This window comes from Mustela nigripes, chromosome 17 (assembly GCF_022355385.1).
Source record: "Mustela nigripes isolate SB6536 chromosome 17, MUSNIG.SB6536, whole genome shotgun sequence".
NCBI lineage: Eukaryota > Metazoa > Chordata > Mammalia > Carnivora > Mustelidae > Mustela > Mustela nigripes.
This window is the reverse complement of record NC_081573.1, coordinates 4,868,477-4,892,823: the sequence shown is the minus strand read 5'-3', so window position 1 is coordinate 4,892,823 and position 24,347 is coordinate 4,868,477. Positions and strand designations below refer to the sequence as shown.

The 24,347-nt window shown below is 50.1% G+C and overlaps 1 protein-coding gene across 3 annotated transcripts in view; it reads right to left on the bottom strand.

Annotated features, from left to right (window-relative positions):
* Positions 1–24,336, bottom strand: part of VRK3 (VRK serine/threonine kinase 3) — a 32,106-nt gene extending 7,770 nt beyond the window's left edge. The window contains exons 1-12 of one of the 3 annotated variants that reach the window (XM_059383493.1): positions 24,168–24,336; positions 22,966–23,028; positions 20,528–20,667; positions 16,930–17,067; positions 15,782–15,997; positions 10,486–10,547; positions 8,640–8,706; positions 7,604–7,688; positions 7,251–7,356; positions 5,454–5,546; positions 3,959–4,091; positions 2,467–2,587 (exon numbers count right to left, since the gene is read on the bottom strand). In XM_059383493.1, coding sequence (XP_059239476.1) covers positions 2,467–2,587; positions 3,959–4,091; positions 5,454–5,546; positions 7,251–7,356; positions 7,604–7,688; positions 8,640–8,706; positions 10,486–10,547; positions 15,782–15,997; positions 16,930–17,067; positions 20,528–20,666 — 1,160 coding nt within the window. In that variant the 5' untranslated portion in view covers position 20,667; positions 22,966–23,028; positions 24,168–24,336. Of the gene's footprint in view, positions 1–2,466; positions 2,588–3,958; positions 4,092–5,453; positions 5,547–7,250; positions 7,357–7,603; positions 7,689–8,639; positions 8,707–10,485; positions 10,548–15,781; positions 15,998–16,929; positions 17,068–20,527; positions 20,668–22,965; positions 23,029–24,077 lie in introns of all 3 variants that reach the window. The other 2 variants (XM_059383494.1, XM_059383495.1) reach the window with 2 other exon arrangements.
* Between the last annotated feature and the right edge of the window lie 11 nt (positions 24,337–24,347).

Below are 24,347 nucleotides of genomic sequence, written 5' to 3'. Positions count from 1 at the left end.
CAAAAATAAATTCTGACAAAAATAGGGCAATGGGCTTCTGGTGGGTTCTGAGGCTGGCTTCTGGGGCAGAGGTTGCCTGTGGAAGCCTGGGAGCCCAGGAATTCACTCTCTCTCTCTCTCTCTCTCTCTCTGTTGCTCTCTTTTTCTGGAGAGGTCAAGGACATATCAGCGCCAAAGTGAGATATCCTCCTCATCTCACTGTCCTTCTGGAGGCGACTCACCTGTCACCACTGCCATGAGACCTGCCTGGACCATTAAACCAAAAGGAGTGGTATGTGCCTGCACCCTGACAGTCAGCCTGGTGGGTACCCAGGGCTCTGGCCCATTGGTCCCAACTAGTCTGGCCTATCACATGGTCTGTGTTTCACTCTTCATCTCTTTACTGCCTGTCACCTCCACTAGTATAGGAGTTCCGGAAGGGCAGGGATGTTTGTCTCAGTTATTCCTATATATCCAGGGACTAGACCATGGTGTGGTGCATAATAAATGCTCAATAAGTATCTGTTGAGTGAAGGAAGGCTGCATCCAAGCCACCAATCCATCTGTGATAAGCCTCCCACACAGCTTCATGTTGAAAGAGCCTTCTCCAGAGTCAAATGGCCTGGCTCTGAGTCTAAGCACCTCTCCTTAGTAGCTGTGTGACCTGAGCTGATTCCCTAAGCATTCTGTGCCTCAGTCATAAGAGCATTTATCTGAGTTGTTCTGAGGATGATACAGAGTGCAGTGTCTGGCACAGACAAGCTGTCCTCCCGTGGGTCATTACGAGCAGGACAGTGTGGAGGGGGGCAGATCCCTTCCTCTGACTGAGCACCACAAGAGGAAAACTGATGCACTGGGGAGTGAGTGAGCAGAAATCTGAAGGACAAGTAGATTCAGGGCATGCGACAGTTCATGCCAATCCCACACCCACCCAACAGCAACATCATGGCTTTTTCAAGGATCCAGACATATCCAAACAAACAAATTCAAGAGCAGTATTCGGAGGCAGTGAACTAGCAATGTAGCTAAAGTTAGAAAATACAGCACTAAGTGAAAGGAAGCAAGGAACAGAATGACATTTAGAGCTCAGTACCATTTATGCAAATTAAACACACCGATCATAGATTGTTCAAGGTCACAGACATGTCTGTAGTCATTGGAAAGCAGGAGTCAGAAGTAGTAAACTCGATGCACGTGTGACAATGCAGTTAAAGTTGAAGAACAAGGTGCTGAGTGAAAAATGCCAGAAATAAGTGAGATTTGGAGCAGAACAGTATTTATGCAGGTCAAACACACATAGTGCTACCCCCACCAGGCGAGTTAAGGATACAGATACACTTAAACACAAGTATCAGCAGAACATATATTAAGTATGTTTGAGTGTGTGTCCATGGTTGAGAGAAGATGGTGGGGGGTTATAAAAGGGAAACAATAGAACAAGAGAGAGGCTCAGCATGAACTAGCGACACGGCACACAGAGAACTGAGAAGCACAAAGGACTCGATGTCCTTCTCTGGAGTTTTCCCTCCTCCCACCAGGCAAACTTTCCTTGGATAATCCCATTCTTTCCCAGGTCATCTACTGACAACTCCTGAGCTAGCAATGAGGTCTGAGTTTCTAGACATTCCTGCACTTCAGACATGGATGGCCAAACCTCTCCTAGATGGGCCCTCCTAGATGACTCCTGGGCAAATCTCAGCAGCCCTGCCAAGGCTATACTAGATTCTGGATGCCTACCTCTGGACCCGCAGGGCTTCCCCTTACCCAGCAGTATACTGTCCTTGGTGCTGAAGACCAAGGTGCCTGCGTGCCCTTCCCACCCAGCCCTGCTGACCACTGTTCTTGGTGCTGACTATTGCTCTGCACCTGCATGATTCTCCCGCTGTCTTTGGTGCTGAACGTCTCCCCATCCAGCTACTCTTCCACTGTCCCTGGTACTGAATGTCTAAACCAGAGCTAGCAGGATCTGGTACTTTTATAAGCCGACGGCAGGGAGAGGAAGTGTGGACACGGGTGGCCGGTATTGTCACGTGCTGAAACAGAGCCCAGGCCTAACTGCTTAGGCTGCCCACATGTCTGTGAAGGAACGGATGAATCATGGTGTCCTGTGCACTGTGAGTATTTTCTACAGGTCAGACTGTGCTGAGTGCTGCGTACCTGACTCCCCTGAATCCTTCCACAAGTCCTGAGGTAGGTGCTAAGAAGATCTCATCTCAGGGAGAACATAAGGCTTGTGGAAGTTATTAAGCTGCCCACCCAACACACTGCAGTGATGGGGTCGGTGTCTGACCCCAGGCAGTGTGACTCTGGAGCCCATGCTCTTGTCCACTGCAATGGATGCTATTGGATATGCCCAAGTACTGTAGAGGCCTTGGTTCTGCTGGACGCTGCCTCCCCCTCCTTTTTGTTCCCTGCTGGGTTCTGAGCTTCTGCCCCACCTTCTGGGGTGCCGGGCCAGTGCTGCATTCTGCTGACCCCCAGACTCACTTCTGTTTCAGTTTCATGATATCCTCGATGTTGGGAAGGCAGTCTGTCCATGGCAGTATCCCGTAGAGCCATTTCAGCAAACAGTAGCCCAGGGTCTGGAGGTCACTGCGGCGGGATGGCCCTGGGGAGGCAGGGCAAGAGGAGGCAGCTCAGTCCAAATGCTCCACGTACTGACACCTCCACTCTCTTTCTCTGACTCAGTGCACTCAACCACCCAAGCACACAGGCTCTAATCTGTTCATTCACTTTCTCATTTACCTGCTCTTGTGCCCTTATGAGTCTCTCAATTACTCTCATTCGCTCTCTCAGCTGTCCCTACATTCCTGCTTTTGCTAGCTTACTTTCTTATCTACTTGTCTTTTATTCACTCACTCATCCATTCAATAGGTTCTCAGAGCTCTGTGCACCAGGCCCCATCCCACATTCTTAAATCCCAGGCAAGAGTTTGGTTGGCTTCCAACCCTTGACAGTCTAATGGAGACACAGTATGGTGTGGGATTACCTGAGCTAGGGTGGTGGCAGAAAAGGGCATGAGGGAGCCCAGAAGGACGGGCACTTAACTCAGCCTCAATGGAGGAAGGTAATGGATCCTGTGGGATTTTTTTTTATGCTTCTTAAATAACATAATTTAAACAACAATGTGTGTAAGCATTAAACAAGCACTGAGAGTTGACTGTGCCAGACCTTCTGCCACTCAGTGCTGGAGGCACAGGCACCACCCCTTTCCTGGGGGGTGGGGAGTCTGATGGGAGGACACAGGTAGACCTGTGGATGTATACAACATCAAGGGATTTGGGAAGGAGAGGCTGAAAACTCCTCAAGGAGTTTTCTCCTCAAAGTATTCTCTTCTTACTTACTGTGTGTACTTTCCTTGGATAATCTCATTCCTCTCCCAGGGCTTCAGCTGACAACTCCTGAGATTCTGCTGATATGTGGGTCTCCATCCAGACTTACTCCTGTGCTCCAGATATGGACAGCTAGTATCCATGCCTCCTTGACAACCTCTCCTGAATGACTCTTGGACAACTTTTACATTCCCAGTCTAAACCAGATCTTGAATCTGACCCCTGGAACTGCCAAGTGTTCAACCACTTGCTGTCCTTGGTGCTGCCCTACAACTCACTAACACAGGCTGTCCGTGGTTCTGAATCCTTATTCTAGCTCCCTTAGTGTGATTCCTGTGTCTGGCCACCTGCTGTCTGCGGCTATGAAAACCTAGAGCCCGGGTGCCTGGGTAGCTCAGTTGGTTAAGTGTCTGCCTTCGGGTAAGGTTATGATCCCAGAGTCCCTGTTCAAGACCCACATCAGGCTCTCTGCTCAGTGGGGAGTCTGCTTCTCCCTCAGCCCCTCACACTGCTCTTGTGCACTCTTTTACTCTCTCTCTCTCAAATAAATAAATAAAATCTTAAAAAAAAAAGAAAAGAAAACCTACAGCTATCCTTGTATGAGAAGCATATCTCCATGGTCCTGAATCCCTTCTCTGGACTCTTACCGCATCCCTTGTGCAGGTCAAGGCTCATGAACTCAAGATCCCCCTCATGTGGGCTCCTGCTGCCTTCCACGTAGGCCACGTGTTTGCCACCGGGGGCATAGCGGAAGGTGAAGCCGTAGCCTGCCAGTGTCACCTGTGTGGACATGGGGAGAAGCCATATAGTTTGGAGGTTAGGAGCTTGGATTCTAGAGTCAGAGAGTTCAAACATGGGTGCAATTTGAAACAACTGAATGCCAAACAGTACAGAAGAGCATGAAGTGAAAAGAACCTAAACCAACCACCTTTAGTCCCCAACCCACCACTCAGAAGTAACCACTAATAGTCATTTCTTTTTTTTTTTTTTAAAGATTTTATTTATTTATTTGACACAGAGAGAGAGAGAGCGAGCACAAGCAGGGGGAGCAGCAGTGGGAGAGGGAGAAGCAGGCTCCACACTGAGCAGGGAGCCCAAAGTCGGGCTTGATTCCAGGACTCTGAGCTGAAGGCAGACACTTAAATGACTGAGCCACCCAGGTGCCCCTATTTTATTTTTAAAAAAAATTGATGGATTGATTAGGGAGGGAGAGAGTGGGGAGGGGCAGAGGGAGAGCGAAACTTAAGAAGACTCCTTGCTTAGCTGATGACCCTGAGATCATGACCTGAACCAAAACCAAGAGTCTGATGCTTAACTCACTGTGCCACCCAGGTGTCCCACCCTTGCACTTTAATAGTGGTTCCAGGCATTAAAATTTGGAGCCAGATAGCCATGCCTGAAGTTAATGAAGTTCTGGATTTTTCCACTCAATGGACAAATAATTTGTAACACCCCCTTATACATTTTTCTAAAGCCATGTTAAGTTGGGCTTCTGTCATTTGCAACTCTAAAAGTAATTAGAATTTATTTAAAAATGTTATCTAATCAGTACTCCACCAGGAATGTATATTTAAAGTTTTATCACTTGACTACTACAATCAATACTGTCAGAAACATTTTGTACATATATCTTTGCACAGTCCTGTGAATATATGGATAGGACACATTCCTAAAAGATGAACTGTTGGATCAAAAAACCCCAGATGCATTTAAAATTTTGACTGCTGTATCCAAATGGCCTTCCAGAAAGGTTGGCCAATTCACACTTCCAACAGCATATAAAGAATTTCTGTTTCCTTACATCCTTATCAGCAATCCTTCATTCTTTTAAGTTTTATCCACCCCTAAAACAGGAAGTTTTAATTTTTCAATTTCTATGATTACGGACATTATTTAGGAAGGCTGAGCATCTTTTCACATGGTTAGCTAACCTGTGGGTTTCTTATTCTGTGAACTGCTTTTCCTAACCTTTGTCCATTTTCTACTAAGTCGTTTAAATCTTATTTATTCAAAGGAGCCCTTTGCTTATGATGGATAGCAATCCTTTGTCTGTGGTAAGCATTGTGAGATACATGGAGGTTTTGCGGCAGATGAGATCCTGGGCCCAGAGAGCCCCTGGGGTGGAGGGGACCTGGCTATTACCTGGCTCAGGTCCTCTGGATTCACAAAGATGTTCTTAGCTGTCACATTTCCATGGACGTACTCATTCTCATGGAGAAACTCCAGGACATCCAGCTGGGGGAGAAAGCAAGCATCTCTATGATGATGAATGGAAAGAAGTTCTGAGGCAAAGCCCAGTGAAGGAACCTCCACAGTTGGGCCTGGGGCCTGGAGGTGCTACTTGTGACTGGCAGGGGGAAGCGCGTTTAAACCTGATTCTCAGTGAAGCATTAGGAAGCCCGTTCCCAATGACATACCTAAGCATGTCTTCTTTGGAAAAATCAGCATTAAAGGTAGTATCCGTTTTCCACCTACCTCTTCCGGCTATTCCTCTATTGACTGTGAACTCAGGAGGGGAAGATGTTGGTTTCTTATTGCCCCCCCCCCCACCCCGCCAAAACTAAAAAAGCAAAACTCAACAGCCACTTACACCAAAGACTTCTCATTTCTCCCAAAGAGCAGAAATATGTTTAGTTAAGCAATCTGTATTTCTTATCCCTAGCTATGATTTCTTTGCTGAGATCTAGACTCATACACTGAACTACCTGGGTGTTAGTTACATCCTGAATATATCCCGAAGCCCACCTTGACCCCAAGGCTTACCTGTTCACTAGGTTCTTGTTCTACAAACTCTCTGTCCCTACAGCTCATCTCCTCAGGCTTGTCCTCTCATGCCAACCTCACCTGGCCTCCTTATCACACCCTCCTGTCCATGACCATGTGCCCCCAGGGTCTTTCTGTACCCAGAGATGATCCTAACTTTCTTCTGCTCCCAATCCTCCCATGGCTCCCCAGTGCCCTTACGACAGAGTCCTCAGCTTGGTGTTCTGTGTGATTGGTCACCATTGACCTCTCCATGCCATCCTTACCTTACCCTCTGGGGAGACCCAGACATATCAGCACAGAGACCTTCAGGACACACCTAACAGGTCACTCCTTGGCCACTCCCAGCTCTCCAGGAATTCAAATTGGGTCTTTATATCGTCCATCACAGCACAGGGATATTTCTTTCTTTTTCTTTTTTTTTTTTTTTAAAGATTTTATTTATTTGTCAGAGTGAGCACAGGCAGACAGAGTGGCAAGCAGAGGCTGACGGAGAAGCAGGCTCCCGCTGAGCAAGGAGCCCGATGTGGGACTTGATCCTAGGACGCTGGGATCATGACCTGAGCCGAAGGCAGCTGCTTAGCCAACTGAGCCACCCAGGTGTCCCAACACAGGGACATTTCTGTTCAGAGAACTTTCATAGCTTGTGAAACTGTTTAATATCATTCTCCCCCACTAGACATAAAAACTATACCCCTGTTACTCCCGGCCCCTGGGACAGTGTCTGACACCCAGCTGTGACCTGATAACTATTTAATAAAAGGATGGATGGACGAGGGACTAAATCAGTGAACAAATGCCTTATGCTCCCTCTCCCATACACACCTTTGCCTAAGCTGTATCCTTGGCCTGGAATATTCTCTCTGTGTATCTCCTCCACTCCCACTCCACCCACCACCTTGCCATTTCCCACTTGTGGCTTATAACCAATCTCCACCAGGAAGCCCAATGGAGTCCCTCATTTTGAGGCTGGGGCCCCTTCCTCCAACTCCCACATGGGAATGCTTATCTCTCTGGTTCTAATGGCCCAGTGTTCATCTGTTTTGGTCAAGTGCTAGCCCCCAGTGGCCAACAGAGGGATGCACAGGCTGAATGTGTCAGTGAACAAACCAGCGGATAATCTAGGACCCAGGTCCCCATCCCCTGGACAGGAGCCAGCAGCTGCAAGGTACCTACCAGCCGGCAGGCCATCTGGAACACAGACTTCATCGACAAGACGTGCTTCGGGTTGTCATCCAGGACCGACTGAAGGCTCCTCCCCAGCATGGGAAACACCAGGAACCTGGAAGTATCCCAGGAAGAGGGAGAGAGGACAGGGCAGGGGGGGCATGAAGAACAGAGGCTGGACTCTGGCTGGGTGGCTATAAGGTCCCGGTTCCGGGCGAGAGCAAGGGTTCCTGATTGTTAGGGGATCAGCCTGGCTCAAATATGGGGAGAAGGAAGCCACGGACTGGCTCCAGGGGCCCGGGCACATGACATGGAGAGAAAGAAAGGGACCAGCAAGGTGGCTGGCAGGTGAAGTGACTCACCTGTACCTGTCCTGGTGAATCCCAAAACCAACGCAGGTGGGGATGGCCAGGAGGGGGGTCGAGTTCAGCTTCTTCCACTTGTTCACTGTGGGAGAGGGGCAAGAGGTCAGAGCCCCCGTGGTCCTGGGGCCCACGGTCCCTTCTCAGGCAGAAGCAAAGAGTGCCTGAGCCCAGCCCAGACTGCCAGGCTCCTGGTCAGAGATGTCACCTCTATGGGCAGGTGACAATGGGGTGGTGAAAGGGTGCTCATTGCTGACCTCTGACTGTAACCTACATCTGCAGGGGACAGGGTGAGCCCAGCTGAATGCATATACAGATCTGGTGTGGAAGGGACAAGGACAACAGAGTGACCTCTGAATTCACATGTGTCACTGGTAAGATCAGGAAATGTCTCAAGTGTCATGGCATCAACCAGTGGTCTGCCCATCTCCCAGGATCTCGGCTGGATGGTATAGAGCCAATAGCGTGCTGGTAAAAGTTTAATGACTGTCTGTCTAGGGAAAGATAGCCCTGACTGGTCATGTTTGCCGATTTTTTTGGTGTCAATGCTTCCAACCACAGCCCATTTCAGGCCATGGGTCTGAGATCATGGAATGTGGAGCTGGAAGAGACGCCACACGCCATTTGTATGGCATTTTCACCAAGCAGGTACAATGGACGTGAGCAATGTGTTCCGGGCGGCCCGCTGCCCACTATGTACCTAGAAAAACGATTAGGAAGTGATGAGTTTTGAGGATCTGAATATTCATTACTTTTCTTAACATAATGTATTTGATTGTAAGATGATGTAATTAATTTTAAATAATGACTATGCTTAGTAACTGCCTTGTGGTCCTGAAAATTGAATGCTTGGCTCAGAGCTGGTACAGCTGGCCTCGGCCCATGCTGTCTGTCCTCTGAGGCCTGACAGATGACTGGGCACATCTGGGCCTGTAATGTTATCCCCGCCCTTCCCACCCCTTCAGAGGGAAGCTGCTGTTCTGACCAAGCTAGAAGCCCTAACTCTCTCCCCTTCACCCATCTCCGGGCAAGATACCTTGCAGAGGCTTGGCGGCCCGCTGGAAGAAGTTCTGCTCGTTGAACAAGCGCCCATCCTTGGCATCCTAGTCAGGAATGGCGGGGGAGAAGGCTGTCATGGCAGAAGCTCTTAGACAAGGTTGTCACTGGCCATGCATCATCCCAGGTTAACGCCAGCAACCACCACCACGACCCCCACATCAGAACTAAATTCCCCAGGGTGCTGCATGTGAACACATGACTTCTCATTGCCCAGATTCCTCTTCTTTTATGATAGGATCCACAGGTTTCCCTAGGCCTGTGGCCTTCCGTTAAAAACTACATTTCCCAGCCTCCCTGGCAACAAGGAATGACCCTGTGACCAACTTCTAGCCTATAGAGATGTAAGCAGATGAGATGGGAGTGACTTTCAGGTTATGCCCTCAAAGGGCTGGGAAGGCTCTCCCTTTCCTCTTCTGTTCCAGGTGGCTGGAATGCAGCGGAGATAGCAGGAGGGGGGCAGCCATCTCAGCCCGTGAAATGGAGGTTATACACGACTGGTACAGCTGGCCTCTTAAGAGCACGGGTTAAAGAGAGCTAGGTTCAAATCTCAGCACTGCCATTCATTCCTTCTTTGTACAAAACACCTATTATGTGCTGAGTATTCTACTGGCATTGAAGATACAGAAGTGGACAAAGCAACTTGTACACTGGGTGCCCCTGGGCAAGTGATCAAGTCCCCATTTCCTCATCTGTTAAATGGGGGGAACAAAGGAACTATCTACCAGGCCTGCTCGTGAGACTCTTAGCCCTGGGTTGGGCACAGAACAGGCCCTCTCTCTTTCTCTCTCTCTTTTTTTTTTAAGATTTTATTTATTGATTTGACAGATAGAGATCGCAAGTAGGCAGAGAGGCAGGCAGAGAGAGAGGAGGAAGCAGGCTCCCCTCTCTGCTGAGCAGAGAGCCTGAAGCGGGGCTCGATCCCAGAACCCTGGGATCATGACCTGAGCCGAAGGCAGAGGCTTTAACCCACTGAGCCACCCAGGAGCCCCTTTATCTCTCTTTTTAAAAAAATTATTATTATTATTATTTTTTTTAGGAACAGGCTCTCAGCAAGCAGGTGCCGTTACTCATATGTTAGCCTGGCTCTGGAGTCCACTCACACAGCCTCTATCTAGGACCACAGGGTGGGAGGTGGGGGGGCACCAGGACTGGCTGCCCCGGTGTTTTAGGGGTGAGAAAATCTGCACAAACGAAGGTAAGAAAATGAAAGTCACCTATAAGTACAGCTCTCAGGGGTAATGATGAGGCTGCTAACTAGGATGATATACTGTTATAGGCTCTTCCTCTCTGGGAGGGACGCCACTCGCCTGCCTGGCTGCTTTCATGTTCTTGGTTGGCTTTCCCTCTGGGCTCCCCTCAAGTGCATGTTTCCCATGTGCTAAGGTTGTGTATGATTTCATGGACTCCTCAGTGAAGGGACCCCATCTCATTGCTTGTCTGATGGGCCCCAACACCCAGCACAGGGATATATAGCGGTGCTCAAGAAATACACGCTCTAAGACAGGCAGGTGGGTCACACAGTGTGGGTATTAGTGGCTCCCTCACCCAGATGAGGAAACTCAGCCCCAGGAGGGAAGAAGGCACCTGTCCAGATTGCCCTGTGCCAGAACTGGGGTGCGGGGCAGACCTCACGGCAGTTTCCGAGTCCCCTGTGATAAAGAACATGAGGCTGGAGGGAGATGTGCCTGGTCTGAGGTCCCATGGCTGCCCGCAGGCCAAGACCGAACTCTTCTGCCTGTGCCAGCATTCCAAGGGGCCCGGAGGTCATTGGTGCACAAGCTACAGGCCCTTCCCTCTTGGCTCTGCACCCCGGGGACACTCACAAGTTTAAGCGAGAACGTCTGCTTCTGACTTGACTTGCAGGCGAGGGTGGAGAGAGCCTCAGCTGTGGGTGGACAAAATGAACCAGGTTATCATCTAGAGGGAAGGCGAGTCACGGTCCTCAAGCTTCCCAGGAATGAGCAGCACTTTCGCTTCTCTGGTTCCCTGGGGATCAAGTACACTCTTGGCTTTCAAGACCCCTTCCTTCCTACTTTCAAACAGGCTCTTTTTTTTTTTTCTTAGTTAATATTCAGCTACACAAAGAGGGTTATTGATGAGAAGGTCTGCCTGCTCTCCTTGGAAAGGCTTGCTTGCAAGGGTGACCCCTGACTGGTGTCTGGGAACCTGGGTTTGAGGAGGGTTCCAGCATTCTCTAACAATAAGAGGAGGGCTCTGTGCCCAAACTATCATGCTGAATAGATGCTTTCCTTGTAAGAGTCTAGAATTTGGTACATTCCAGGCAGAGTGCACCTATGTAATGAGTTCCCAGTAAAAACCCTGGGTGCTGTGTCTTTCAGGAGCGTCCCTGGTAGATGACATTTCACACATGTTGTCACACTTCCTTGTGCAACCCGTGTGACTCCACAGGGAGAGGATTCTCGAGGCCGATGCTGGTCCCCCCTGGACTTTCTCCCCATTGCCTGTGCTCTGTGTCCTTTTGCTGTAATGAATTGGGGGACAAGAACAGCTATGGACTGAGGCTTGTGGATGGGTCCTCTTTGTGAACAAGTGAGCCTGGCGGGGTGGTCCTAGGGACCCCCAACACACCAGCTATTTGCATTTGTTTACACGTACGGGTAAGTACAGATGTAGAACCCCTGCGAGGAAGGACTTCTTGTCCCAGCCCCGTCCCCCGGGGAGTGCTGTCCCAAGTAGCCTTCAGCACCTCAGGGGTCCCCAAAGCTGCAAGCCTGGGGTGGCCCATATCCAACAGGTTTTCAAGGGGGATGTAAAGGCCCATCTGTGTTGGGTCAACACAGAACCATGCTCAAAGACCACTTCTGCTCCAGAGCCCCACAGGGACAGATGAAGCTATGGCTGGCTGCACCCGCCTCCCACCTCCTTCTTCCCCTCTTGCTCATAAACACCCTTCATGTTTGTGCCATTTGGTTCGGTTACAAACCCCGTACTAAGAGTGGGCTTTAAAAGCTCATGGTTTCCCTTTAAGGTCTTCTACCATGTTACTATTACTGCTCTTGCTGTCATCATTAGTGCCACCTGGTGGAGGAGACGAGAGCGGAGGGTCAGAGAGGCCAAAAGACAGAGGAGGCCACTGGGCCACCAACTCTCTGTATGACTTTGCCTGAGGCGTTAGACTTCTCTGGGCCTCCGTTGCCAAGTCTGTGAAATAGGAATGACGAAGCCTGCCCCCGGGGTCGGAAGCAAGGCTCAGATGGGCCATAGCTGAGCATCAAAGCTGGTTTCCGCCTTCAAATGCACCACTTGGTGAACCCACCCGGCCCCACAGCCAAGCACCAAGCCGGGCTCACAGTGGGTGCTTGGTGTGTGGCAGCTTTCAAAATATCATAATTTGCACAAGGACCCACAACCAGTAAGTGGCAGTGCTGGCCCTGCCTTATCATCCAGAGCCCATGAACTAAAACAGCATAGTTCATCCCTGCGGCCCTCCGAGTCCTTCCTTTCTCTCGTCTTTCCTACCCCTTCACCATCCAGGTTTGTGTTGTCTAAGATGCTGAGCCGAGGGACAGGGAGGTGACAGTTACCCAGAGGTTACCCTCGCTCTCGAGAAGCTCCAGCTGGAGCAGGGTGGGAGCCCAGGGTTTGCAAATTCAGGGTCAAAGGTGACCTGAGTGGGTCCTGTAAGAGGGAAATGTGTGAAGGGCTGAGATCTCAGGGGGCAGAGGGGTCCGTCCCAGCTGCGGGAAGGGGGCTTGGGAAGATTGTCAGCAGGTGTCTGGAGCGGACTGTGGCACCTCTCACGCATACTAACCGGGCTCCCAGAGTTCCCACGTGGGCAGGTGACAGGTACATGCCTGGCACTCAGAAGCAGGCAGGAAGAGCTGGCAACTTACATACATCTCTTGCACTTCTCTGCGGATTATGAAGGGCTTCTCTCTTCCACTCCTCTAATAGCCTGGGGAGCCAGCTGGGCCATTTGCATTATAGAGGGGGGCTGACAGAGGCCCAGGACGGGTAATGCACTTGGCCAACTGCTCCTGTAGAGGCTGGCTATCAACCCAGGGCTCCAGACTCTGGGGCCTAGGGAGACCCCTGTCTGATGCAGACCTGATATATGGAAAGTCCCTATGTGCTCCCAAGGCTGACAAGGGCATAGCAGGTGAGCAGGCGGAGGCCCCCGACTACCAGAAGACTGGTGATGTTGAACCTGGAGCAAGAAAGCTGCTCTGAGATCCATCATGAGCAGCACAGCGACAGGAAGCACTTGCACTGTGCTTGTTGCTTTCCTCTGCATTGGTCCACCTGTGCAGCTTTCCCAACAATGACCTTTCGAGGTCACTACTACTCTTATCTCATTCTGCAGGTGAGGAAACTGAGGCACGAGGTCAGGACATCACTTGAACCCGAACAAGGTTAGACAACTAGCTGCCAGCAGAGACAGGAGGATAGCCCACAAGGTCTGGCTGCACCGTCCCACCTCCCAGCGAGGGGAGGGTTTGCTGGAGACTCTGGGCACCCCGCGCACCTACTCTCACTGCCAGGAACACCAGCATCCTGATGCTTCCTGCTCCTGATACTGGGTTTCTAGCCTCTGAGTCTTTGCTTATGCCCCGCCTGAGCCTGGCACGCCCATCTCTGCCCCAACCTCTCTGTTGTGGGCCATTTGAAAGGTGCTTAATAAAATCACAGTGTTGGGGTGCCTGGGGGGATCAGGTGGTGGAGTGTCTGACTCTTGGTTTCGGCTCAGGTCATGATCTCAGGGTTGTGGAGTTGAGCCCTACTTCGGGCTCCATGCGGGGAGTGAGCCTGAAATTCCCTCTCCCCCTCTCCCTCTGTTCCTTCCCCACTCATGCGCATGCTCTCTCCAATAAATAAAAAAAAACCTTAAAAAATAAAATACAATCACAGCGCTTCCATGTGACTATTAAACTGATGTGTCTGGGATAGCCTGACTCAGTGGGTCTCAATTTCCCCCATAGGCAGCAGGCAGTGTCTGGAGATAGTTTTGGTTGTCACGGTAGGGGGAGGGGCTGGGTGCTACTGGCGTCCAGTGGTTTTTCTATTGGCGTCTACTGGTTCTCCTGGATTGTTCTGGGGAGACAGGGAGGATGATGTCATAACCCAGGAGCTGATGAGGAAGAGAACGCCCCCTCACAGGGCTGCTTGAGTAAGGGAGTGAGATGAGCTGAGTGGTGGGATGAACCAAGCAAGGATGGGGGACAGAGTGGGCCAAGAGTGTCATCAGCCATTTAAAAAAAAAAATCGCAATTCTGGCTGTTGTTTAATTGTTACTGGCTTTAACTACAGGACATAAAATTGCACCATTTCGGGGCACTTGGGTGGCTCAGTGGGTTAAAGCCTCTCCCTTTGGCTCAGGTCATGATCCCAGTGTCCTGGGATGGAGCCCCGCATCGGGCTCTCTGCTCAGCGGGGAGCCTGCTTCCTCCTCTCTCTCTGCCTGCCTCTCTGCTTACTTGTGATCTCTGTCTGTCAAATAAATAAATAAAATCTTTTAAAAAAAACTGCACCATTTCTTGACTGGTACAAGCTCGCAGAGGAGAAAGGCGATGTGGCTGGTGGGTTGACACAGCCCCAAACAGTGCAAACGCACTTCACAGCCCTCACCAGCCCTGTTCCCCGCCCCGACAGTGGCCCACGCCCAGTTGGCACTTCCAAATAGAAGACTTCCCATCAAAATCCAGATTTCTGGCTTTTCCTGAAAACTTGGAAGATCTCTGGAGCCAGATCTCTGGCTGGTTAATGACATCTCTGGGATTCACGTCCCTCCTCTAGGACATGGGGACAGTGACAGTGCTGGCACCTGTGGTGAATTAGGAAGTACAAAGCAAACATTCGGCCCCATGGAAATGTGTACCCAGATGCTCAGGGCAAGGGGAGTCATCACAGCCCAAAGCGGAAACAATCCGCTTGTCCACCAGCCAACCGGTAAATGGAGAAGCTGACATGAAATACACACACCAAGAGAGTATTGTTCAGCTACAAGACAGAATGAAGTTCTGACACACACTATGATGTGGACCGACCTTGAGAACATCACACTGGGGGGAAGAAGACAGATGCAAAATCTGGAACGTCCACAACAGAGAAACCCAATGAGACAGAGAGCAGATTAGCGGATGACCAAGGCTGGAAAGTGTGGGGTAGAGGGAAAGCAAGTGCTTTGGCACGGGGTTTCCTTTACGGCTAGTAGAAACGTTCTGGAACGAGATACAGGTGATGGCTGCACAGCACCGTGAATGGACTATACCCCACTGAACTGCAGACTTTAAAATCATCAATTTCATGTTACGTGGCTTTTATCTCAATTGAAAAAATGACCAAACCTCCCACAGAGTGCTTAGAACACAGTGTGGCCTTGAATAAGTACTCGATAAACATCAGGCTGGTTAATACTAACACTCCCAGCACAGTTCTTTTTCTCTTCATTGTCACAAGGTGTCTGACTCCATTTTTTAAACTTTGACAATGCCAGTGTCTAAGCCGGGTCCTGCCTCTTCCTCTCCGGCCCCACATCTGGGCAAGCTGATAAGCAAGCCTGAGGACAGGGGGCTCCCTCCTTTGCTGCCATGGGAGATGCAAATCACGGAGGCCCTGGCCCCAGGGCAGGAACCCTCACTCCAGCCACACCCCTCAACCGAACAAAAACCCAAACCAGGTGCCTTTCCTTCCTCTTCTCAGGGAGATGCAGACCTGCACTTCCCAGAAACCTCAATTATGCAAGCAAGTAGTCATGCATATCCTCCATCACCAAACTACATTTTTTTGGGGGGTGCTCCCTGCCACCACTGCAGGATAGATAGAACATTTGTTGTGATCCCTATCATTCAGCCGCCCTGGGCCTGTACTCCCCCGCAACAGAGGTAGAGGAGGGGCATGCCTCTTTACACAGAGCACATGCTTTCCAGGTGGCCACAGTCTCCACCATTACCAACTGCTCACTCTTGGACTCCTGTACACATTTACTCGATCTGCCCAGCCCCTATGGGTGGGGAGTTCTGTAGGCCCCAGTCTAAGAGAAAGTTGTCCAGAGGCAGGTCTGCAGCTGGGAGATGGTTTCCATTTCCATTCCCCTTGCCCTGGTCTGAAGACACCCTGGTTCAGCCCAGCCCAGGGCCTGCTGGCCTGTGGACACTGTACCTTCATAGAGAATGCCCTGGTCATCCCTGGTCTGGAGGGGTCCCAGCTTCCAGTGCCGCCCACTCTTGTCTGTCACCACCACCCCTGTGGGCAGAGCCTCAAGTGAGGTTGTCACCCGGCTCCGCTTCAGTGTCTGTGGGCTTCTCTTCGTTGCCTGCGGGCTTCGCTTGGTTGCCTGTGGGCTGCTTTTGGGGGTTGGGGGTCTGCTCCAGGACCCTGCGGAATGATGCTCAGATTAAAGAAAAAGCAGCATCTGGGAGAACACAGTTATATGGGTAATAGGACAAGGCTTGCCACTCTGCTCATTTATTCATTTGCTCATTCAACAGATGCTTCCTGGGACCTTTCATGAGTCAGAGCCTCGTGGGATAAAGCTGGAGATCCAGACAGGACTCAGACCTGGGCCCTGTCCCTTGGGAGCCCCTAATTTGGTGCGGGAGGCTGATCTGGACATAGTTGGTCAGAACTGAGTCTGAAACAGGGCCATAGAGAGGAATATGAGAAAAAGATTTTTGGTGCCTTGAGAAGTCAAGAGAGGCTTTCTGGAGGAGGGGACATTTGAGTTGGGTCTTGTTGGATGAGCAGAATTTTATGAAGGAGAAAAAAGACATTCCAGATACTCAACCAGAAACATCCCAAACCAGGCCCTGGCCTTGTGCTGAGTATAAAGAAGCTTCAGAAATTTGTTAGACCAAGACCCTGTCCTTGAGGGGCTCCCAGTCTGGCAAGAGAATGGGATGTCATGGTCAGGAGAGAGATGTGGACACAAGAAAGGATATTGTCTAATGCATTCTTCCCACCCACCATCCACCTAAGGCATAGAATGGCAAGAGGCAGAGGGGTCTGGAGGATAACAGGGGATGGAAGCAAGGCACCGAGGGCTGAGACTTTAGATCCAAGGGCCACCTGGGAGGGAGATGAGCACAGGGTCCTCAAGACTCCCACACTTGTTGGCAGGCACCAGGCTTATGGAGATGAATCTACCTGGTCCCTGCCCACACAGGACTGTCAGTCCAGCAAGTGAGGCAGAAAGGATGAGGGCCCCAGGCAGGGTAGAGGATGCCCGAGCAGGGGAACGAAGCCCGGAACTCTGTCCAACAACCCGCCTTTTCCCCATCGAGTCAAGCGGGATTGACCCCAACTCTTACCTTTGGATCTCACAGTATCTTCAGACCCAGAACTGTCACCATCTAAGCAGAGGGATGAGGAGGGGGAGGTGACAGAGCTGGACCATTTCACTTTCTTACAAGGGATCTCAGGACTGGAGTTGCTTTGTCTCCTTGAGCCTATAGAAAGGGAGACCAGACACAAACTGGGATTACAAAGCCTCTTCTAGGAACCCCTAAACCAGGAACTCTGAGGGCACATTCGACTACTCTCTTCCCTTGGACCCCCAGAGCCAAGTATTGGTTCTCTTGTCACCTAAATATCTAAGCAAACTTCCCTTCATTTTAGTTATTTGCTTTTCCTCCTTGGGTCTTGGCGTCTCTTGTGTGTCTTCTATTGCTTTGTCATTCTGCTTTCTTCTAGGCAATTTCTTTGAATCTATCTTCCAATTTGCTAATTCTCCCTTCAGCTTTGTCTGGTCAGCAGTTAAACCATCCAGCAAGTTTCTGGTCACCATGATGATGTTTGGTTCCTTTTCAAATTGTTTTGGTTCCTTTACAATTCTAACTAACTTCTGCTTCTTCACCATATTTTGAATTTCTTCTTTTATTTCTTTAACTATGTTAAGTGTGTTTCGAACATATTCTCATCTGTTAATTCTGAGGTCTCTGGTCATCATGGGTGTGATTTTATAGTTTGTTGTTTGTCCTGACACTGGCCTTTTCCTGGTGTCTTTTATTTTAAAGATTTTATTTATTCATTTGAAAGAGAGCAGGAAAGCAAGCAAGAGAGCACAAGCAGCAGAGGGAGACGGAGAAGAAGATTCCCCACTGAACTGAAAGCCTGGTGTGGGGCTCGATCCTAGGACCTTGGAATCATGACCTGAGCTGAAGGCAGATGTCCAGTCAAATGAGCTACCCAGGTGTCTTTCCTGGTATCTTTTGATTGACTGGGAGCTCCTGGTCCTAAGAGAATTCTCTAAGGCAGAGGCAGCAGGAGAGAATCTTAAGCATGCTCCACACCCAGCACAGAGCCTCATCCGGGCTCAGTCTCATGATCCCAAGATCATGACCTGAGCCAAAATCAAGAGTCAGATCCTTAACTGACTGAGCCACCTAGGCGCTCCTCTAAGATCTGTCTTATTTTTTTTTTTTTAAAGATTTTATTTATTTATTTAACAGACAAAGCTCACAAGTAAGCAGAGAGGCAGGCAGAGAGAGAGAGAGGAGAAAGCAGGCTCTCTGCTGAGCAGAGAGCCCAATGAGGGGCTCGATCCCAGGACCCCTGAGATCATGACCTGAGCCGAAGGCAGATGCTTTAATCCACTGAGCCACCCAGGTGCCCCGTGTCTTTTTTTTTTTTTTTAAAGATTTTATTTATTTATTTGACACACACAGAGAGAGAGAGAGAGAGAGAGAGATCACAAGTAGGCAGAGAGGCAGGCAGAGAGAGAGGAAGGGAAGCAGGCTCCCTGCTGAGCAGAGAGCCCAATATGGGGCTTGATCCCAGGACTCTGGGATCATGACTTGAGCCGAAGGCAGAGGCCTTAACCCACTGAGCCACCCAGGCACCCCTCTTCTTCTTCTTCTTCTTCTTCTTCTTCTTGTTTTTGAAAGAGAGAGCATGAGTATGAGTGGGAGGAGGGGCAGAGGGAGAGAGAATAGAATCTTAAGCAGGCTTCTCATGCAGTATGGAGCCTGACACAAGGCTCCATTCCAAGACTCTGAGATTGTGACCTGAGCCAAAATCAAGTGTCAGACACTTAACTGACTGAGCCACCCAGGCGCCCCCACTTTCCACAGAGATCTTTTCAAAATGCAAATCATATTGTATCTCCCACTTGGTAGAAACCCTCCACAGCTCCCGACTACATCAGTGATTACTAACCTCCTTACCCAGGGTCTACAGAGCCCTGCCTATCTACCCCAGTCAAGATGTCCGCCTTTATTTTTCCTACATGCATGCCTCCCCCCACCACATGGCCTTTCCCTTTACCGTGCCCCAGTGTGTGGAACTTTCCTGACTCCCTCAACTTGACCCCACTCTTCACTTAGCTAATTTTTATCACCCCTTGGTTTGGGCTCAAATGTGACCTACAAGTGAGGCTTTCCCAGATCCCCCCCAGAAACAAAATTCTTTTCAGTGGGTTCCATGATCCATCCATTTCCCTTCTGTTATTATATGCTCTCCTGGTAGTTGCTTATTCAATGTCTGTTTGCCTTACTGACTTTCAAAAGCTCTGAGAAACCAGACACCTGGTACGTATTGTGTGTGTTACTACTTGTCTGGGACAGACAGCACCTAGGTACACAGGAGGCGGTCCAGGTGAATGAATAATGAACTGAGTCCTAGGTTGGCATTAGAGAAGGCCATGGTTAAAACTCAGGCTCTGGGGGCGTCACTGGTTAAGCATCTGACTCTTGGCTTTGGCTCAGGTCATGATCTCAGGGTTGTGAGATCGAGCCCCAAGTCGGGCTCTGTGCTCAGAACAGAGTCTGCTTGAGATTCTCTCTCCCTCTGCCCCTCTTGCTCATGCTTGCGCACTCTCTGTCTCTCACTTTCTGAAATAAATAAATCTTAAAAAAGAAAAAACCAGAAGCAAAACCAAACCCTCAGACTCTGAACTCAGGTGAAGGTAAATATTGTCAGCAACTGTCTGGAATGCAGACACGACACCGGAGAGGAGAAGCCATCTTGAAAACTCAAGGCAATAAGCATGGGGGGAAACCCTTCTGTTCAGAATGTCCGAACAGAAAGACGGGGAGAGCCTGGGTCCCTATGGCATCGGGGGACCCCATTCCTCCACTGGACTGGTCCCTGAAGACTTTTTTAGTATGAAAAGTAAACCCATTCATTTAAACCACCCCCCCCCCACACACACAAACTCTTGAGGAAGCATTTTTCTGTTACTTGCAGCCAAATGCAATCTCAAATGATAAAATGAATGTCACGTATGCTGACTTCCTTCTGTGGCCTTCAGACAAGCTCGCTCGCTTTGATTTCTCAAGGCAGGATATGCTTGGGCTTGCCATTGGCCAGGACCTACTGCTGATATTTCACTCATTCAGTCCATCAATTTGTGAGATTTCTCAGCACCCAACTCTGCCAGGTCCTGAGAGGTAGGGCACTGAGAGGAGGGGACGGACGGGGCAGGGTGGTGGCTCAGGAGGTGGCAGAAGTGGCCAAGATTTGCTGGAGAGCTGAAGTTGCGGGATGGGAGAGAAAGAGGACTGAAGGATGGTGACTGCAGAGTCTGGTCTGGGAAACCGGATTACACGGTTGCCACGTATACTGTGATGCAAAGTCTACGGAAGGGATAGATGGGTGGGTGAGAGTCACATCAGGAGCTCAGCCCTGGGCATGTGTGGAGATGCATATGGGACACACAACAGGTGCAGCGGGTGAATACATACACATATGAATTTGGATTTCAGGGGAGGAGTTCAGACTGGAGACAGAAATGTGTGAGTTGTCAACTTTAACGGGGCTGATCAGATGCCAAGAAACTGAGTGTAGACTGAGCCTGAGTCCCCAGGCAGCTCTGGGATCAATGCAGCATCAGACAGGCTGCAAAGGTGACTGTCCTCCCTCCCTAAATGCACGCACACACGCATCATCCCTTGAAGGCCTGGTTCTTACCTCGGAAGGATGACGTACGCGGTCTGACAAAGGTCTGGGACCCTTCATGCTCTGCTAAGGACAAAGGTTTTCCGCAGTAGGGGCAGAACTTGAATGAGGCTTCAATACTTTTGCCACAGTCTGGACAGAAGGTGAACATGCTAGAAAACAAGAAGTGGAGGGAGGGAACAGGAAGCTGAAGGCAAAAACCAAACGCACCACCAGTGAGTCGTCCCCTGCGCTCCCTGTGGTTACCAGACTGGAAAAGGGAGGAAAGTTATCCTGTTGGAGCAGACTGTCTTAGGAATTAGGAAGTGGCCACTTTGGAAATGAATTCCTGGCCCCTGGATTCAGCCTCCAGCCACTCCTCTCTCCCTTGTGGCCTGGGGGGGGGGGGGGGTGGGTGTGTGGGTGGTGGTGGTGAAAAGCAGAAAAATGCAACACGGTCGTGCCTCTGAGTCAACGGACATCATGTAGGAGTTCTGCTCCAGGCGTGGGAGCACGGAGGGTTTTCTGCCATCATCTGTGATGTTCATTTCTTGGAACCCACGACAGGGACGGGAGAGAAGGTGAAAGCTGGCCAATCACCCACATTTTCCCCTACACATCTCGGACACAAAACCCCCATCCCAAGCAGATTGGGGCCATGTGACTAGTTCTGGCCAATGGCATGTGAGTGGAAGTCACTTCCCAGCTGAGGCTGTGAAAAGCTGGAGTTCCTTCTCCATCCACCAGCCCGCAGCTTGGAGACTTCTGGGGGTGGCATGCTCCGGGGGGGGGGGGGCATAGCTGCAAAATGGAGGAGGGTGGCCTGGTCCACATTGGAATCTCAGGATCAGCAAATAAACTTATGTCACATGAAGCCACCAGGGCTTTAGAGTTGGTTAGAGCTATGCAGTGGGTCTCATCCTGATGTACTTAGTGAGACACTGGATTTCATAGCACTGTCCTCCAGGCCTTGCCTGTCTCTGGAATATTCCCTAAAACTTGTCAAAATCAAGACCAAAATCACACATAGAACCCACTACAAAGGAGGACAGGGCAGGAGTATTCATTTGCTTGGGCTACCCTCCCTAAACACCACTCCCTGGGTGGTTTCAAGGACAGGAATTAATTTTCTCAGAATTTTTGAGGCTAGAAGTCTGATATCAAGGTGTGAGAATGGGGTGCCTAGGGGGCCTGGGTCTGTCACACGTCTGACTCTTGGTTTCCACTCAGGTCATGATCTCAGGTCCTAAGATTGAGTCCCACACCCCTGCTGAGAACAGGACCTGGCCTACGGAAAGCCTTTTATGGTAGTGGATGTTATTACTGTATCACGCCCTGTGTCCAACTTATATTTCAGTTGTTAATGTTTCCATTTCTCCCTTTCTCTGTCCATAAGTCCTGAGCCTCGCAGGCCTCCCCATTTCCTCTTGGTGCTGACTTATGGAATTCTAGTGCTTGCCCTTGAAAACCCTATGCTATCCAGACAGTGAACGAAAGAAATCTCAGCGAGAGGGGACAAGGGTTCCTCCTCCTGTTGGTCTTCAGAAAAGCAGAAACCATTTTTTTCCTGTAGGAAAGAGTTGCCCTTCCTTCATTTCACACAAACAAGTGGTGTATGACACCAGACACCAAAGACTGTCGCCAAGTATCCTTTAGCCTCCACGAAACCTGTAATTCTGACTGGTTGTGTCACTTGATAATTTGTTGTCCTCATCATGACATTTAAAAGGACATCTCTACCTTCTTGAAGGTACAAATACTGGTGAGTATTTTTGTTAAGCTGGAGAAGTCACCTCCACTTCCCCTTTCTCCCTTTAGGCCACAACAAACCTGAAGCCTTGGTGTTGACATCAGAGCCACAAGATCAAGATTGCCTAGAGGGTGGCTACCCTAAGGAGCTGTTCCAGACTTTGTTTTTAGTGAGAAAATTGTATTTGGGTTAAGCCACTGAGATTTGGGGGCTGCTGCTACTGCAGCGTAGTCTAGCCTCAACAGACTAGCATACTAGAACTTTACTAGGTTACTTATGAAACGAGAAATATGAAAATCCGGGCATGCCTGGGTGGCTCAGTCAGTGAAACAGCTGCCTTCGGCTCAGGTCATGATCGAGGGGTCCTGGGACTGAATCCTGGAACAGGCTCCCTGCTCAGCGGGGAGTCTGCTTCTCCTGCCCCCTCTGCCCCCACCCCTGCTCATGCTCTCTCTAAAAAATAAATAAAAATTAAAAAAAATGAAAATCCATGGCATTTTTAAGTGGCTTTGCTTTATGTGGAATTTTCCCCAGTGCCAAGTGCCTTGGTTAAAGATGGCCTCTAGGGCGGGGCAAAAGTCTAACTCAGTGACCCTGCCATGCCCATGATAACCTTCCTCCTAGGAGTGAAGTCTGAAAGTAGCAACATGGAGGAGATGGAATAGTAGCAGGTGTTGATGGGGAAAAGGCCTTAAGGGGCATGTCCCTGAGGGGATGGTACCTTTAAGGGGTCACGGTCTGGCCCTCCGATTCACTGGGCTGGCAACTCCATCTTAACAGTATCCTGTAAGTGAATGAAAGTGGAGAGGTTGACTCAGGCCCACTTCACATATAAGGTTAGTGTTTATTGATCATTGGCAACATAGCCAGAGTGTGCTAAGTTCATTCATTCATTCAGTAATCATTCACTTGAATGCCTGATATGTGCTGACCACTGGGATACAGCAGCAAAGGCAACAAACAGGCTCCTGACTGGAGAAAGCTCACATTCTAGTGTCAGAAGGGGACATTAATAAACAAATGAGCAACAGTTTAATAGGTCAGATGAATTTAGTGCTATAGAAAACGCTCAAGAAATACGGATGGAAGAAGGGAGTTTCCAAGTGAAGTCACCAGTTGAAGATCACATGGCTAGGACTTAAACCCAAGGCTCCAACACTCAGGGGTCTTTATCATTCATTCACCCATTTATTTTATTTATTCAACAATATTTACTGAACATCTCTGTGTTAAGAATTACGTCCATCGGGGCACCTGGGTAGCTCAGTGGGTTAAGCCTCTGCTTTCGGCTCAGGTCATGATCTCAGGGTTCTGGGATCAAGCCCTGCATCGGACTCTCTGCTCAGCAGGGAGCCTGCTTCCCCCTCTCTCTGCCTGCCTCTCTGCCTACTTGTGATCATCTCTGTGTCAAATAAATAAAATCTTAAAAAAAAAAAAATGTTTCCGTCCTGGCATGTTCTCAGCCACAGCACAGCAGAAGAGCTAAAGGCTGGATTCCACCTCCCAGCAGGAGGGACAGGTGTCGAGATAACCCGGATTCGCCTAGGCCCCGCCCTCAAAAGAAACCAGGGATGACGTAGTGCCAAGGAGGGGCACCTGTCAAACTCCTCACTAGCTCCGCCCACCTCGGTCGTAGTCACGACCACCAAGAGTCAACAAGTGGCTTGCAGGGGTCGCAAGGGCAGGGCAGTTATCCCGGCCGCCAGAAGTTTCTTTCATCCAGACCCCTGCCCCCGGGGACTCTGTCTTCCACAAAGGATCGTGCAGACGGCATAGGCACCACTACTGGACTGCGGTCAGTGGATCGGGAGACCTCCCCCTGCTCCGCCTCACCTTCCCCTCACCTCTGGACTCCGTGACCGGGATAGGGAGCCAGACGGCTGCGGCCAAATTCTCCTACCCTTCCCAAAGAGTAGGACTCACCTTAGCTGTCCTACGCAAACTTCCGGATGGCCGAAAGCGCTGCGCGCGCATCCTCCACCGGGAGGGAGGATAGCTCCCGCGCAGGCGCTGCTGACAACCAGATGGCCCCCGGGCTGTGCCGGGGAGAGATTATTTCCTCATCGTTCACCCCCATTCCACCCTCTTTTGGAAGTTTCCTGG